This window comes from Chinchilla lanigera, unplaced genomic scaffold (genome assembly GCF_000276665.1).
Source record: "Chinchilla lanigera isolate Chin_1 unplaced genomic scaffold, ChiLan1.0 scaffold00126, whole genome shotgun sequence".
Lineage (NCBI taxonomy): Eukaryota > Metazoa > Chordata > Mammalia > Rodentia > Chinchillidae > Chinchilla > Chinchilla lanigera.
In genome coordinates, this window is record NW_004955527.1 from 2,784,393 (window position 1) to 2,800,789 (window position 16,397).

The 16,397-nt window shown below is 52.8% G+C and overlaps 1 protein-coding gene across 1 annotated transcript in view; it reads right to left on the reverse strand.

Annotated features, from left to right (window-relative positions):
- The window catches only part of Fhad1 (forkhead-associated (FHA) phosphopeptide binding domain 1), a gene marked incomplete in the record, with an annotated part of 122,506 nt that overhangs the window by 27,763 nt on the left and 78,346 nt on the right, over positions 1-16,397 (reverse strand). The window contains 6 exon segments of the mRNA XM_013507414.1: positions 397-503; positions 3,087-3,171; positions 4,850-5,075; positions 5,967-6,140; positions 11,220-11,327; positions 13,399-13,506. Coding sequence (XP_013362868.1) covers positions 397-503; positions 3,087-3,171; positions 4,850-5,075; positions 5,967-6,140; positions 11,220-11,327; positions 13,399-13,506 — 808 coding nt within the window.

The window sequence follows — 16,397 nt, forward strand, 5'->3', positions numbered from 1 at the left end:
GTCCTCTAGCCGTTGAGGGCACCCTGGCCAACATCCATAGCCCACTTCTGGGTCTTTTTAGCCAAGGGTGTTCTCAGATCCTGGTGTATACACCAGGTTCCAGGCTCTGAGAACACCCAGGTGGCACCCTGCAACCTCCCTCCAAGGAAGTCGTAGCCTCTGAGGTGAAAGAAAATGCTCCACAAAGAAACAAGCTGGACTTCAGGGCGGAGGCTGGGGTCCTCCGCACGCAGCGGCTGGGGCCCTTGCGGTTGGTGGGCGGGAGCCGGGGCCACACCTGTGTTGCACCTGGATTACAGGTAGCGTGGGTACACTGGTGAGCAGGACAGCAGGCCGCTGGCTCTGTGGCTCCTGTCCTTCCTTCCTCCAGGGGGGGACACAGGAACCAGAACCTACCTCTCAAGTCTGTCATCCGGCCGTGGGCTGCATTCAGGTCCTGCCTCAACCTCATGATGATCTCCTGCTGAGACAGAATCTCCTTCTGCGCCACCAGGAGGTCGTCTCTGAAATTCCCAAGAACAGGCCCTGTGGATCCACGCAACCCAATCCCAACCTCCACACTGTCTCCCGGGGGCCGTGAGGGGAGGGTTCAGGTACAAGGACAGAGTGACGGGCAGTCTTAGTCTGTGGGATCCCAGCCCTGGCCAGGGGACAAGACAGTCTTTAAATATTCTAAAAAAAAACCTCATGGGGATGTACCTTCATTTAAAAAACACCCTGAGTGCTGGGAGTATAGCTCAGTGCCATGCACAAGGACCTGGGTTCAATCTCAAGCACAGCAAAAACCAAACAAAAAACCTATTTGAAGTAGAAAAAAGGAGCTGCCTGGGTTGGGCCTGAAGCTGGGTGGGGGGCTGGCATGGGGTGCAGCGCACCCATCCGCAGGATTGGGCCATTGTGGGTCCTGGGTTTGGCAGAAGGACAGAAGACTACTGGAGGGGGGATTCCAGGAATTCTCCGAGGACAGGGAAGGAGAGAGAGGAGGACGACGTGGTTTTTGTTTTCTCAGCAGCTTGGTGTTACTGAGAGGGCAGCATGCCCTGCCCTATGCTCCAGAGCTCAGAGGACACCTTCAGCACTGTGGGCCCAGGACACCGACCCGGAGGGAGGAGACCATGCCCTGCAGTGATGGCGGAGGGAGGGCTGGGCGCGGATTCAGCGGGCAGGATGGGGAGATGTGCTTCTGAGCAGGTGTGAGACACTCAGCCCCAGGAAGGGAGTTTTATTTTTGTGTCGGTGTTGGTCCCGTAGGAGGAGGAGGAGCTGTGGTCTTGCCTGCTGGGAAGGTGCTGAGAGGCTTGGTTGATGGGCACGTTCTCAGGGCCGGGTCATAGGAGTTCACAGGCCAAGGGGAGCTGGGGTGTTCTCAGAGGGGCTTCTGAAGGTAGAGTGTGTGTTTATTATGAAAGGATGCAAAACCCTGGTAGGTTGCATGTGAAAGAAAAAGCCTGGTGATCACTGGAATGAAGTAACTACATATACATCTCCTGCACATGTCTGTCTGTCTGTCTGTCTGTCTTTGACTGTAACTGTAACTCTCCCAACTGGAGGAGGATGTTCAGGCCTCAGGGGTGACCCTGCACGACCGCAGTGACCGGACAGCACAAAGTGGCTGTCGATTCCTCTCCCGGCCACCCACGTCTGCTGCGGCCCTTAGTTCTAAGGAGAGGAACCGGCAGCTGAAATGCGGAGGTGGGGTGTCTCTGCCTTCCTGGGGCGAGAGTCCCGTGACTGTGGACGTTGGTAATGGGAGTTCAATGCACAGGTTGGGCTGGTGGTTCATCATCTTGGGGTAAATTCCCGAAAGTGTCCTCTGCCTCATCCTAGAGCACCTTGCTCTTGTGCTGCCCTGAGGAGCTGTTGGGATTTTTCCCATCCAGGGTTCTGTGTCCCCAAGCATCATCAGTTCTTGAGGCTGAAGTTACAGACTCATTAGCTGAGGCTGGAGTTGGGAGAGGCGAGGCCGTTAGCTAAGGTCACCTGGCCCAACCTTCACTCTCAACCTACCACAGGGCCCACCCCACTATGAGGCTTCCACTGGCTGAGACCTATAGGTTGTACTTAGACATTAGGCAGGGGTTTCCCTCTAGCAGGTCTCAGGGAAACAGCTAAAATGGATTTAACCTGCACCTACCAAGCGCCAGGCAAGGACGTGGTGTGATTAAAAACTATGGTGAATGTTTCCATTAAAATGAAAAAATAAATATAGTGTGGTGAAAGAAATATTGCTGTGACTCTCCCTCACAATATGCCCTTTTGTTTTCAACACATGTATCCCACCATTCCTGCCACTTTCTGAGGCAGTTCTGGAAGTCCTCTTTCATGAGTGTCTTTTCATGACTGCCTTGATGTCCTGAATTGATTCAAAACTTCTGTTAAATAAAGACATTGCAGTGGGTCCCCACCCATCTTATTTACTGGACCTGGCACTATGTGACTTCCGGCGCTTCCCCTAAAGTGAAAATGACTATGAAGGGTAAGCATTCTGAAACCATTTAGGACTTTGAGGCAGCCGTGACAAGGAAAGACACTGATGAAAGAAGACTTCAGAACTGCTTCAGGAAGTGGCAAGAACAATGGGCTAAGTGTGTGCAAAGGGAGAGGGCGTATTCTGAAGGGGATAAATAGTAATGTGTCATGAACTGTACACATTTTTTTTTTTTTTGGTTTTTCTCCAGTACCGGGAACCGAACTCATGACCTTGCACTTGCCAGGCAGGCGCTTTGTCACTGAGCTAAATCCCCAGCCCCTGTACACATTTTTTAAAGATTAAAAATTCACTGTATTTTCAATCACCTCTCACACATCCTTCTTTTGCAAATGAGGAGCCAAGGCTCAGCAAAGCCACCTGACCCATCCAGGTCACACGACTAGTAGCTGTTGTGTTGGGCTCCGAGGACAGACCTACTGGGATCCTTCCACACCGCCCTGCCTTGCTTATGGAATTGAGAAGTTAGATGACATTGGGAACACTCCACACTCAACTTCTTTTCTCAGGTTCTGACCATATGGCCAGATGTGGGGGTTTGTTCTTGCCCCTGGGCACCAGGGGGGACCACAGGACACCCACCCCCGCAGGCACTCACATCAAGTGGTCACACGCCGTCTCTTTGGCATTGCCGTCGGAGGGCGGGGCCGCTGGAGGCTTCGGTGGCGGCTCCTCCTTTTGAGCTGAACCAGAGGGACACACAGACATCAGTACGGTCCTCGCCTCGCGCTGTGGCGCCACCCAGCCCCTCCGCGGTGGAACACGCCTGTGTCTCACAACTCAGAAGCCGTTCCTGCGGGCTGCAGCCCTCCTGTTCCCGAGACCCGCCCTGTGCCCTGCGTGCAGGCTGGGGCTCTTTCCAGGAAAGAGGCTGCTGTAGTTTGAGCTTGGTTTGTCCCCTCCGAAAACCCGCGGTGACATTTAATCCCACTTGAGAGCGCCTACGGAGGGGGGGACTTCACCTCACTGTGGTGTTCTGAGGTGGGGCTGTGGGAAGGGTTAGGGTTGAGCAGGGTCAGCGGGGCACGGCCCCCAGCATGGGCACTGGTGCTTTTACAAACAGAGGCGAAGCCTGGGATGCATGGGCACACTCCTCGTCACTTGTCACGTGATACCCCAGCCACTACCGGCGGTGGCCCCTCCACCCTGGACTGGAACCATGAGCTGAAATAAACTTCTTCTCCTTCTCCCTTACCTAGGTGGTGGGGTTCGGATGGCAGCAACAGAGCATGGACCAATTCATACAGAGGCCGTGGAGTGTCCCCAGCCACCCTCGGCAGTAGGCCACACCACCTGCCCTTCTTTCTCCTTTCTAAGTCTCAAATGAACCCAAGTTCCGTATCTTCCTGTCCCCATGGCCCACTTTCTCCTCAGCCCACTGCCTCTGGTTTGCCCCCTCTCTTATTTGTTTATTCATTCAACAAACACATGTGCAATGCTTGCTGCACAGTAGACACTGATCCAAGTCGGGAGGTGACAAAGACACTGTCTCGCTCGAGGCCCCCGTTTGAACACCCTCCCTTCGACCTGGACTCTGGCTTAGGAAACTGAGCCCTGCTCCGCATCCTCGCCAAGGGGGCCCTGCCATCCTGGGTGACCTGTTAGTGTAGTGATTTAGATCACTGCCAGGACAATAACTGCTTTGCCCATCAGTAAGTTCCCAGTATCCACGTGAGGCGGGGGCATAGCAGACACTTTGAAGCTGCCAACCAGAGCTAGGACTGGGCTGCCCGGCCAGAGGGACATTCAGCAATGCGGGGACAGTCGGCAGTTATGGGACGTAGTGGGCAGAGGCCAGGGCTGCTGCTAGGCACCGTACAGTGACCGGGACAGCTCCCCTGTACCCCCAGAAAAGACTTAGCCAATCCCAGCGTCAGTAGCGCCACGGCTGAGAACCTGGGCCTGGGCCTGGAACCCGCCAGGGCTCTTCTGGAGGGCTTAGCACCTGCAGTGCGTGACCTTGCTCATTCAGGGCAAATCAGTGACACACGTCTGAGTTCTTGTTCTTTGGCCTGTTCTGGGCTTGCGTTGTCAGAGGCCAGCCTGGCTGTGTATCGAAGTGCAAATGGCCAGCGGCATGCAGGGCCTTTGAAAGGCCCCTTCCTGGCCGCTTTCTGTGGAAAAGGCAGCTGCCCGTGCGTCTCACTGGATCCACACAAAAGACCTCTCCAGCCATTGTCATTACTGCTGTCCAGCCTGGGCCTCCGAGCGCTTCTCACATTGTGTGTACCGAGGAGCAAAGAGGCTCCGGAGGATGAGGGCGCTTTTGGACAAGCTCTAGTCTTTCTCTCATTAGCCAGCCTGGGGCGCCCCGGGCACCATCAGAGGCTGCCCTGACACCAGCGCGACCTTCCGGCCTACCTGGGTCACTGTCCTTCAAAGTTGCGATCTCGCCTTCTATTTTCTTATGGTGCTGGGCCACTTTCTGGAGCCTTTCCTCTAGACTCACAATCGTCTGGGAATGCTGCTTGATTTGCTCCTTATATTCCATGATTTCCTCTTCGAATCCGTGCTTCTGGGATTCCCGTTCCTCCTGGAGGGACTTTACTGTCTGCTGTTGCAGCATGAGCCGCTCCTCTGTCAGGATCTGGGAAAACACAGCCATGCTTGTGAGATTTTGGGAGCTGACAGGGTGATAACAGCAGTGGCCGATCCTGTGCGCATGCAGGTGCTAAACTGGGGCCTGCCTCAGGGCCTTTGCGCATGCTGTTCCCTTGGCCTGGCAAACCTAGCTCCTTCTCTGGTGACCCCTTCTCAGCTTTCAGGTCTCAGATCCAATGTCCTCTCCTTAAAGAGAACCCCCGACCTGTCTACAGAGCATCACAATGCTTTTGTTTCTGCACATTTCACTCGCACTAGAATCTCAACTCCATGGTGGCAGAAACATGCTTCTCATTTCCTGCAGTGTGTGCAGCGTTTAGGCCTAGACGTTTGATCAGTAGTATGAACAAATGAATGAACGAATGAACAGTGCATAAGGGGAAAGCAGGTGGATTTGTATTTCTTAAAAACAAAACCCCCCAGTGACCCCAAGTGGACCATCGGCCCCGCCCCATGACCACACACTGCCTTAACCTGTGGCATAGTCACTGGACACCAAATTCCGGGGCTCCCCAGTCCTTGACCCTGACTGTGAGTCTCCTGCGATGCTGTTCAGAATGGCTTGGAAGGGGCAGCACAAGGCCCAGGGGCCTTTCATGCTAAGCCAGTGTCACTCAACAGGGGGCAATGTTGCCTCTAAGGGACATCTGGCAAAGGCTGAGGGCATTTTTGGCCATCGCCACGGGGTGGGGGTGGGGGTGGGGGAGACGCACTGGCATCTAGCGGTGTTGACCAGGGAGCTGCCGGCCGCCCTGCAGGGCACAGGAAGAGTCACCCGCCCGGGTGTCTGCCATCGAGCAGGCCTGGTGCAGGCCACGTGATCGTGGGACACTGAGGTGGCGGGGAATCCTCCCGTCCCGCGATGGCACCAACTTACCATTTTTGTCTTGGTGGTTTCCAGTTCGGCTAAAGTTTCGTTTAATTTCAGGGCGAGGTTCTCGGCTTTTCGACTTTCTGCCGTCTTCGCTTGCTGCGTCTGTTCTACCCGGGCCAGTGCGTCATTTAATTTATTATTTAAATCGTCCTCTCTCTGCCCTTTCAATTCGATCTCCTGGACAAACAAGCATCAAAGTAACAACCAGGATTAAATATTTACCCTTGCCTACTCGTCTGTACCCCCCTTGCCTTCAGAGGCTGTAAACTCCACTGCCTGCCTCCTTTCCGAGAATGTCTGGAAGGTTCCAATTAGTAGAGAACACTTGTTATATTCAGCCTCAATCTGTCTCCTTGTGATTTCTGGTCTCTGAGCTTGGTTCTATCACCTGGGGCTCACTGAGTGCATCTTATTTCTCTTTTATGAGACAGCCCTTTAAATATTTGAGGAGAGCTGTTGCGTCTCTCTCTAAATCTATTCTCCAGGATACATGTGCCGACTTCCTCTAACCTTCACCAGATGGCCTGCCCTGGGGACGCTCCTGCTTCCCTCCCGGCCCTCAAGGGCATGGCCAGACTAGAACCAGCGTCATGACATCAGCACATCCTGCCTGCTTCCTGGATCCCCTTCATCCCATCTTTGATTGTCAAAGCCATACTCTCCTCCTTGATTTGCTCCTCAAATAACGTGGAACTTGGGCTTCATGACAGCATGTGCTGGCGTTTCCAAATGTCACTTAATTCAGCTGACGACGTAGGGCCGGGCGCTCTCAGACTGTTGGTGGCGGCGTGAGTAGGGATGATGCTCAGGATGGCCATTTATGTACCTTGAGTCTGAAAATGTTCATATTCTAGGACCCGGCAGGTCCACATTTGGGAATTTATCTTCAGACGTGAAGCCTGAAGCCCAGGCATCTTTTACACCCATGGAAAATGAGGAAGAGCCCCAGGCCTTGGCATGGGGAGGGGGAATAAATGGGGGTCCATATAACAACACAGCGGAGAGTCAGGCCATCGGTCAAGGGCAAGCTGAGCAAGACTATTTGGTGACCCAGAGCCATCCGAAAAATGTATCATGTAGAAAACCAGCGTCTAAGCCCAGCGCACAGTATCACAGCCTACATCACTGACTGTAGTAAATCGACGTGCACCAAGGTCAATAATGCCCGACATAAAGGCGCTCTCAAAGGAGTCACCAAAATGTCACTTGTGACAGTGCGGCTCTGTGGAACCGTGGGTCTTATGTTTTTCTGAGTGATTTTCTGTACTTTTCAAATGTTCTGCAATGACAAGAGCTCATCTTGGTGTCAGAAAAGAAAAGTGATACTTTTTTGGAGAAAGTGCAAGTATCACCTTCACCGTGCTGTTTCTGGGCCTCGCCTGAGGTCCCCTTGTCCTTTCTCGGCCTGCTTTTTGAGGTCTTAATATTGCTAAGCAGGACAACGGGCACCCATCCTGAGGTCTCTGCTGCTGCTCAGACACCCCGGGTGGCCCAGAGTCACCCTGCCTGGGGCAGAACCCACTGCCAGGCACCTTTGCTCTTGTGGCAACTCTACAGCTTGCCCAGGGTGGGACACCAGCGCTCCCTGTCCCATCAAAGGTCTAAATTCCTTTTTCTTCTCCACTCTCTTTTTCCTATTTTGCCCTATAGATGAAATCAGCCTTTCCAGGGCTCACAAGCAAGCTACTCTTCATCTGAATGGTTGTTCTGTTATATGCTTGTAATTTCAAACTTGGTAAGTATACTTACTATATAAATTAAACCAGGAGGGTCTAGAGTTCACACCCTAAATGCAGATATAAAATCAGAATTTAGCAGTGGGATTCAGAGTCTCACACCAGCCCATATCCTATAATTTTTACTTTCTAAAAAATTTTTTTTGTAAATAGTGTTTAAAAAATTTTAATTCAGAGAAACAAGTTGTTAAAGATGATCACAACTTTAATTATCAAAACATACTTCAAACAAATATGCCCACAAATTTAGGAATGGAATAAAAGAACATGTTTCAAAATGAAATTATTTTTGGTCTCTCTCTATTGAATTATTTTATATATAAAGTTTTGGTAAATATCCATTTTGGAGCATAGAAAATGCTTTTCAAATATGTTTAGTAACAGAAAATAGTCAACCATCTCATTTAAAAATTTCTCAGTGTTTTATTGGAGATTTGCTCGAAACTTCAGACTATTTTGTTTCCAATTTAAGTATTAATTTATAACATTTTTCACTGCAAATTAACAAAATATATATTTTGGGGGAGTGAAAAATGATGCTATGAATACAAGGCAGAGTAATTCAATGAAGCGATCTCACCTCAAGAGCTTATATTTTGCTGTGGGAACATTCCAGACATATTCTCAGTCATCTTGCAATGTACAATACACTAGTATTTATTATATTTACTACACTGTGCATAGATCTAAGAAAAACCCAAATCCAACCCATTCCTCTAGGAGTCCCTTTGATCACATCACCCCACCCACTCAACCCCAGCCTCTGTGACCATGATTCTATTCTCCTTTCCTGTGAATTCAATTGTTTTAGATCCCACACAAAGTGACAACGTTCAGTCCCTTGTCTTTCTGTGCTTGGCTCATTTCACTTAGCCTCATGTGCTCCAATTCCATCCCCATGTCACAAATTGCAGGATTTCTTTCTTTTTTAGGGCTGAATAGTATTCCACCTTGTATATCTACCACATCTTCTTAATCTCTGTGGCTACTGATGGACACGAAGGCTGATTCCACACTCTGGGCATTGTGCACAGTGCTGCAGTGAATATTGGGGTGCAGATATCTCTTGAACAAACTCACTTTAAATCTTTTCAATAAATGTTCAAAAGAGGGACTGCTGGGTGATCTGGCAATAATAATATTTTCAGTTCTCTGTGGAAGCGCCATATAGTTTTCCACAGTGGCTGTACTAATTTACATTCCCATTGACAGTGTGGTGCCTTTTCTCCACATCCTTGTCAGCTCGAATTTTTTTTTTTTTTTCTGATAATAGCCATTCTGACAAGAGGAGGGTCAGAGCTCACTATGAATTTGCATTTCCCTAAGGACGGGTGATGTTGAGCATTTTTCATCTATCTGTCAACCCTTTGTTCGTTCTCTTTTGAAAAATGTGTGTTCAGGTCCCCCATCCATTTTCTCATTGGATTATTTGTATGGAGTTGAGTTCCTTATGTATTTTGGATCTTAATCACTTATCAGAGTCTACACGTTTCCCTCCCAATCCATGGCTGTTTCTCTGTTTTATTCATAGCTTTCTTTATTACACAAAAACCTTTTAATTTTGATGAAATCTCATTGGCCTATTTTTGATGCTGTTGCCTGTGATTTTAGAGTCAAATTTAAAAAGTCATTGTCCTGGTCTGGTGTGGTGGTGCACACCTGTAATCCCAGCAACTGGGAGGCTGAGGCAGGAGGATTGCTGTGCGTTTGAGACCAGCCTGGGCTACAAAGTGAGCTCAAGGTCAGCCTGAACTGCAGAGTGAGACCCTGTCTCAAAAAGACAAAAAAAAAAAGTCACTGTCCTGATTGAAGTCACGTGGTTTTTCCTGAGGGTTCCTTTGACCTTGTATTTCCTTGGTGAACAGTGAGTTCTTAGAGCAGTCCTGTTCCTCCCAGCCTGGTTTGACGTCATCAGCTTGCTCTGAGGTGTCCCTGCTGTTCTCTTTAACAGTGTAGTGGAGGAGGCCGCTAGTTGCATTCCAGGCTCTTCTCCATGGTGAGCCTTCGCAGACGCTCCCTCTGGAGCCGGTACTGACAGCGGTCACGCTGCCACGAGCATTTCTGTCCAGTGAATTAGACACCCAATTGCTTTTCTCTTGCTTGCCCTGTAGCTGCTTGAATAAAATTAGACTCATTCATTAATCTCATGAGTCACCTTTTTTTTTTGGCATTAGTCTCATTCCTGCCTCAATTTATTTCCCAGCTTACCTACTCTAAGTGTTTAAATTCATCCTTTTCTCTTACCCTTCGCTGATTCATTCTGTGGAAACTGCAGCTCATCACCGGGGAAAGAAAGGTTTCGGTGAACAGGTGCTGCCTGGGGCTGCGGTCCAGCCAGCTCCCCACGTCGTGGGGACACGAGCCCCGGGTCTCGACCGTGCTGAGCTCTGCCTGCCCCCGCTAAGTCACACCCTCCTAGAAGCAGTGCCCGGGCTGCTGTGTAAGCACGCGTGCCTCACTGACACTCTCCTCCTGGGCTAGGGTGCAAAACGCCCAGCGTCACCCGGACAGCTCATTCAACACGAAGCTTCCCTGGTCCAGACTCTCTGGGGGTGAGTCCAGAAAGGGCAGTTCCTGGAGGTGCTAATGAGAGGGAATTGTCTTTGTAGAAAACAACCCGTGATGGGCGTTGAGAGACTTAGAGACCCTTTTCAGTCAAACTGGCCTGGAAAAGTCCTTTCAAATCCTATTTTCTCCATTTAAATGTAACTCATGATTGCTAATTTGTGTGTTTGACTTCGAGATAGTGAGTCATCTGCCTCCATGTGTGCACGTGTGTGCATGTGCATGTGTGTGTGTGCGTGCATGTGTGTGTGTGCGTGCATGTGTGTGTGTATGTGTCCCTGGCACAACTGAGACCCTCGAGGAATGAATGATGCCTACTGCTTGTGAGGTCCTGGTCAACTACCTCCTCTGCTCCCATAGCACCTGCGCCTGCTGGTTGTTAGCAGTAACTGCATCTTAAATTTGAAGGTGATCGAGTTCGAGACCAGCCTCAGCTACAAAGTGAGCTCAAGGCCAGTCTGAACTCCCTAGTGAGACCCTGTCTCAAAAAAAATTGAAGGTGATGACAATCATCAGGATAAGCCCTGATGGGAAACAGACAGGGAGGTGGTCAGAAGCCCAGGTCTCCACATCCTGACATCTATTTTTCTCCAGCCAGCCCCTGTCTTACCCACATGGAGCTGAAGGACAGTAGAGGAAACAGGTGAAGACGAAGGATTCTGGAACCAAGGAGCCTTGGGTTCGGGTCCTGCCCCTCCACTTCTGAGCCCTGAGCTCATAATAACCCTACGAGCAGCCACATACACGGTGCTCTGCTCACTGTGTGTGGATTCTTTCCTTGTGTCCAATGTGTGTATTGGTGGCCATACATACATCACCTGCACTTTGTGTGTTGGACACCAAGGCACTGAGATGGTCCCACAGCCAGAGTGGGGCGCAGGGAGGATTTGGACCCTGACTTCCTGGCTCCAGGGCCCACATTGCACTCTCGTCCCTTCCTCTCCGTGGATCATACCTCTCCCTGCTTGGTCAGGCGGTTCTGCAGGTCCTGCACCTGCCTCCGCTCCTTTTCTAAGGCCTCCTTTGCTTTCTGGCGCTCGTAGGCGATGCTGTTCTCGGAGATCTGCAAGTCAAAGGCAGGGCATTCGAGTGGCCCCAGAGGAAGGGAGACATCGCTGCACGGGGTGGGAGGGGGGTGGCCCAGGCAGCCAGTGAGGCGGGGCTCACTCCTGGGGCGAGAGAGGCCAGAGGTGGGCACAGCTGGGGCGGGAGCCAGGGGGCCGGATCTGGGTTAGTCGTGCGCATGGAGAGAGGATTCGTTGTTCAGGATCTCTAGCTGGTGACCAGGAAATGATCTACTGATGAGGCACTGGACATGTTACTGGGCTACTGGACACTGAGCCACTGGCTAAACTGGCATGTGCTTGCGCTAGGCCCAGCCCTCGCTGGGAAGTACCTGGCCGGTGGGAGTCGGGGGAAGAGAAACAAAACCAGGCCACACTTCCTGCCCCAGCAGGCTGTACTTCCTGTCCCAGCAGGCCGTGTCCCCGTGGCTTTGCAGGAGGACACAGGCGGGCTCTTCAGCCTCCAGACGCCGGGGTCCAGACCTCATGTGCAGCACGTTTGGAAGTGGCAGCACGGACCCCAGATCTGGGTGTGCGGAGGCCTGGCCGCGTGCGTGGCAGGCACGAGCGTACCCCACCTGGCCCTGTCCAGCAATCCCCACTTTACAGGTGAGGAAGCAGAGGCTGGCGCTGAGGCAGCGAGGGGACAAGTGATGTCCCAAGGTCACGCCACTAGGCAGAGGGGTGGGGCTGTCATGGACACACTGCCCCCGTCCCAACCACGGTGCCACCCTGGCCCAGACGTCACGCCAGCTGGAGGCGGGAGCCGTGTTCACACGCTGGCCAGCAGAGCCATACCTGTGAGGGGTGCTGGGGGTGGCTGTGGCCTCAGTTTGGGTCCCCTGTGGGGGTGCAGTCTGTGCCTGTGAGCCTCCTCCCAGGCCTTTGCCCAAGGCTGCCTGGCCTGACCCTGGGCTCCAGCCTCGCCCCAGGTGCCTCATGAGCAAGAGTGCCAGATGCCTGATCTCTGTCCGGATGAGGGCGGAGAGGGCCAGGGCTTGCCACGGTCACACAGCCTGCCTGCTGGGCCCAAGGCCAGGAGCTCCTTCCTCTGCCCGGCGCTGCCTCCAGAGTCCTTTCACTGACTGCCTAGGGCCAGCTCCAGCTCCCCACCGGCCGTCCCCGGCCTGCTCAGCTCAGCGCTCTTCCCTCCAGGCTTGCATAGACGTACTCTCCTCTGAGAGGCTCCCCGGCTCTGGCTGCAGGCTGCTCTCTAAGCTGTGCCTTCATCGTCCCCTGGGTGCTGGCTCTGAGCTTTGGACTTGTCTCATTCACTGGCATGGGCACTGGAACGGGAGCTCTGGGCCTGGCCCGGCAACATCCCTGATCCCTGCAACATCCCTGGCCCCCAGAGCAGGCCTTGCTCACAGGCAGGTGGGGAGCTCAGAGAACCTGGACGGATGAATGAAACCCGATCACATGATTCCTGGAGCCATCAGCTCTGTTTCTGAAAGCTCCTGGAGGTGCCACTTTGGGGCCACCTCTGCCCCCAACTCATCTGCAGGGCTGACTGATCTCCCTCTGTTTCAGCCTTTCATAGCTATCCTGGCCAGGGTGTGTATGGGCCTCCCAGCTAGGGGGGTGAGGAGAGGCGGACGTCCCTCCCAGGGAACCCCCCTTTGCCTCTAGGTCATCATCTCTGTCAAGTTGTACTTCTCACCCCTCGTAGAGGCTGGCGTCCTTGGTGATCACATGACATGACCTTTGGGCTGTCGCTGACACAGCGTGGAGGATCTTTCCCAAGCCATGCCGGGAGCTGTGCCCCATACACCTGACTACCATGATGTTGGCAGAGGGACCGCCTGGCCACACCGTGGCTCTCCTGTCGGGGTCGCTCTGCCCCAGGAAGCTGAGCCTCAGACTGGGAGCTGCTGATGGAGGCCTCTGTGTGCAGGAGCGTTCTCAGTAGCTTACGCTTTACAACATTTAACCAGAGAGGCTGCGACTGCACATTCCCATTTTACAGACGAGGCCACTGAGGGCTGGGAGGTTCGGTCACCTGCTCGGGCCATCTGCCCATGTGGCCACCTCGCTCTCGGGCACCTTCCAGAGTGATCTGGGTGCTCGTACCTCCTTCTGCTGGGTCAGGTGGTTCTCCAGGTCCTGCACTCTCCTCCGTTCCATCTCTAGCACCTCCTTTGATTTCCTCTTCTCGTAGGCCATGCTGCTCTCCCAGATCTGAAAGCCAGCGAGCGTCCTTGGTGCCTGCACCCAGGGGCAGAGCTAACACCAAGGCCACTCAGCACGCCAGCAGCCACGACTCCCTTCCCACCGTGACCTATCAGGAAATGCTGCTGGTGGCCCCATTTTATAGATGAGAAAACCAGGGGACAGAGGATGGCGAGGCCCCCAAGGTTTGCATCCCAAGCCTGCAGCCGCCCAGACCAGCAGAGCCGGGCTTCCTGTCACCCCTCTGATGGGAGAAGACTCGTGAGTGATGTAATTGTCCATTCCAGAAACACATCTGCGAGAGAATCGGGTATCAAGAGCAGGACGGCGGGCTGCAGGGCTGAGCCGAGGACCCCGAGCACTCTGCCGGGTGTCGGGAGCACGGGTGGCTACGCATGGGTCCTCACTCAAGCCGTTTCACCTGGATTTGGTTTTTTTGGTTTTTTCTCCGGTACCGGGAACCGAACTCACGACCTTGCGCTTGCCAGGTAGGCGCTTTGCCGCTGAGCTAAATCCCCAGCCCCCAAGCCGTTTCACCTGGAAATTACTTGCTGACAAGTCATTCGGCTAACACAAGCCACCAAAGGCTGTGAACTCCTGCCCTGGCCCACTTCCAGTCACCCCAGGGAGGGGCACCTCAACTTTCACATGGGCATCTTGCAAACACCAGTTTGACTGCCAGGTATTTCCACTATAATCTGGGGGAAGGGCCCCAAATTAGCCCACTGAAAGCATTTAATCCACAGCAAGGCTGAGACATTGTGTATTTTGCAGTGAAAAGTGCTTTTGAAAGCTCTACCACTCAATTGTCCCAGCCCCAACCCTAAACAAAGCGGATGAGCAGTGACAGCGTGGGAATGTCACATTTGTTTTGCAGGCCGAGGTGGCTTTCAGGGTGCGGCCTTCTCCTGTGAACTGTGGAAGAGATTTCGTGGCACCTCCCAGTAACATCTACGGTGGGTAGGGGGGGAGCCCTCCCAGCCTTAGGGAGGCATCCCACTGGGACTGCCTTGCGTCACCTCAAAACCCAACTGTGACCTAGAGGTTCTTTGGTCCTTAGAGAGTTACTTGGTGAAGCAGCGGAAGCTCTAATAAGAGGAAAAATCAAATCATACGTGTGGCTGAATGTGGCCCGTGGCACCCGCATGACAAACTGAACAGAAGCGGTTCTGCCTGGAGTGGGCTGATGTCTCTGCAGACCTGGGGTGGCCCGGGGAACAGATCCCCTCAGCAACAAAATTCCGGTCTCCTCCTGAGGTTCCCTGTGACCTCGGAATCTCTAAATTCAAGGACCGTCCCAGCCCAGGCTGACCTCTGGGTGGTGCTGACATAGGTGATTCCTCAGAGGCCTCCTCAGAGACAGAGCTGAGGAGCCAGACTTGGTGACAGCATTGCTACAAAGTCCCCTCCTCTGACCGTCCGTCCGTCTGTCCATCCAGGTCTCTTGCTCTCTCTCTCCTGCTGGGTGGGGCAAGGACTTTGAGAAATGAGGGTGCAGAGGGATGAGGCCTATGCCGGAGAGGTGGGTATGGAGCCATCTACATCACATGTAGATTTCTGGGTCAAACACCCGCCTCCCCCAAGAATGCAGGTACTGATATAGCTGTGTCTGCCAGGAAATAGCCCAGCCAGGATTTGAACTCTTATCTTATACAACTTCCAGGCTGCCCTCCCCTGTACTGCCTCAGGATTGAGGGATTTGTGAAAATCTCTCAAGGGATCTGAGGGTGACCACAAGCTAAATGCAAATCAACAGCATCACAGATCTTTCCCCAAAGCTACTTTGGTTGCATTAACGGAAGCACACCATCTTCACCAAGGGAGGTGGGAGAGTCTTGCCCCTTTCTTCTGTGGCTGGAGAACAGAGTTTGGTGCAGGTACCGCACTTCACAAAGAAGCTAAAGAATAAATGCCAGGCAGGTACAGACAATGAACTGGGCTGTGTTTGATGCGACTGGGACTGCCGAGGACTGCGGCAGACTTCGGGTACTTGGTTCAGCCCAGTCCATTTCGCCAAGTGGAAACGAAGGCCAGATTTTCAGGCTTTTGGAAAGACAATGGAAATGTTTTTTTTTTTTTTTTTTTAAAAAAAAACCTCTTAGTCATTTAAAATCAAACATTCCGGGGACAAACATAACATATCTACAGCCCCCTTCTACCAGTCTGTGGCTCTGCGGATCAGAGCTGACCTGGGGGGCTGGCGGGGGAAGTGGGGGCCTGTGGCTGGAGGATGTAGGAGCAGATTTAACGTCCCCATTATTATGTGCAGGAGGAAGTGAGTGCGACTTGCAGGAGCCCACGGTAGATATGGGCTGACATTCTTCTAGGGAGAGAGACTTTGATTCAACTGCACCTAAAGGCAAGCAAGCCTCCTGCGGCCTTGGGGACCCACACCCGGGATGGCTGCCCCAGGGGACGGCTGCCCCAGGCTGGGAGGGCTCCTCAGAGGTGGGGCTGAAGCCTGGATGCATTTAGGCCACGTTGGAGGATCTCTATAGCCCTGAAGTCCTGAGACTCTGTCACTCCCCAGTTCTATACTTCGGAACTCAATATCTGGGCAGAAGACTCCCACGTCACCTCTCCTGACTTGTCACCCAAGCCCCGACTCTCGGTGTACTTTACAGTGTCCAGAACGTTTCCCCGCTGGTTGTTACAACTCCAGGCTCTCTCCTGAGTCCCCCGTGCATCTCAAAGCAGCCAAGCCTGGCCTAGCACTGGTGGGTCCAGGAAGGTACCACCACACTGTGCCCCTTACCCCAGGCTTATGCTTTGGAAACAGCTTCCAGCCAGGCATGGTGGCCAATACCTGTAATCCCAGCTCTCTGGGAGGCTGAGGCAGGAGGATTGCAAGTTTGAGCCCAGCCTGGGGAACTTAATGACTTAATGAGACCATGTCTCAA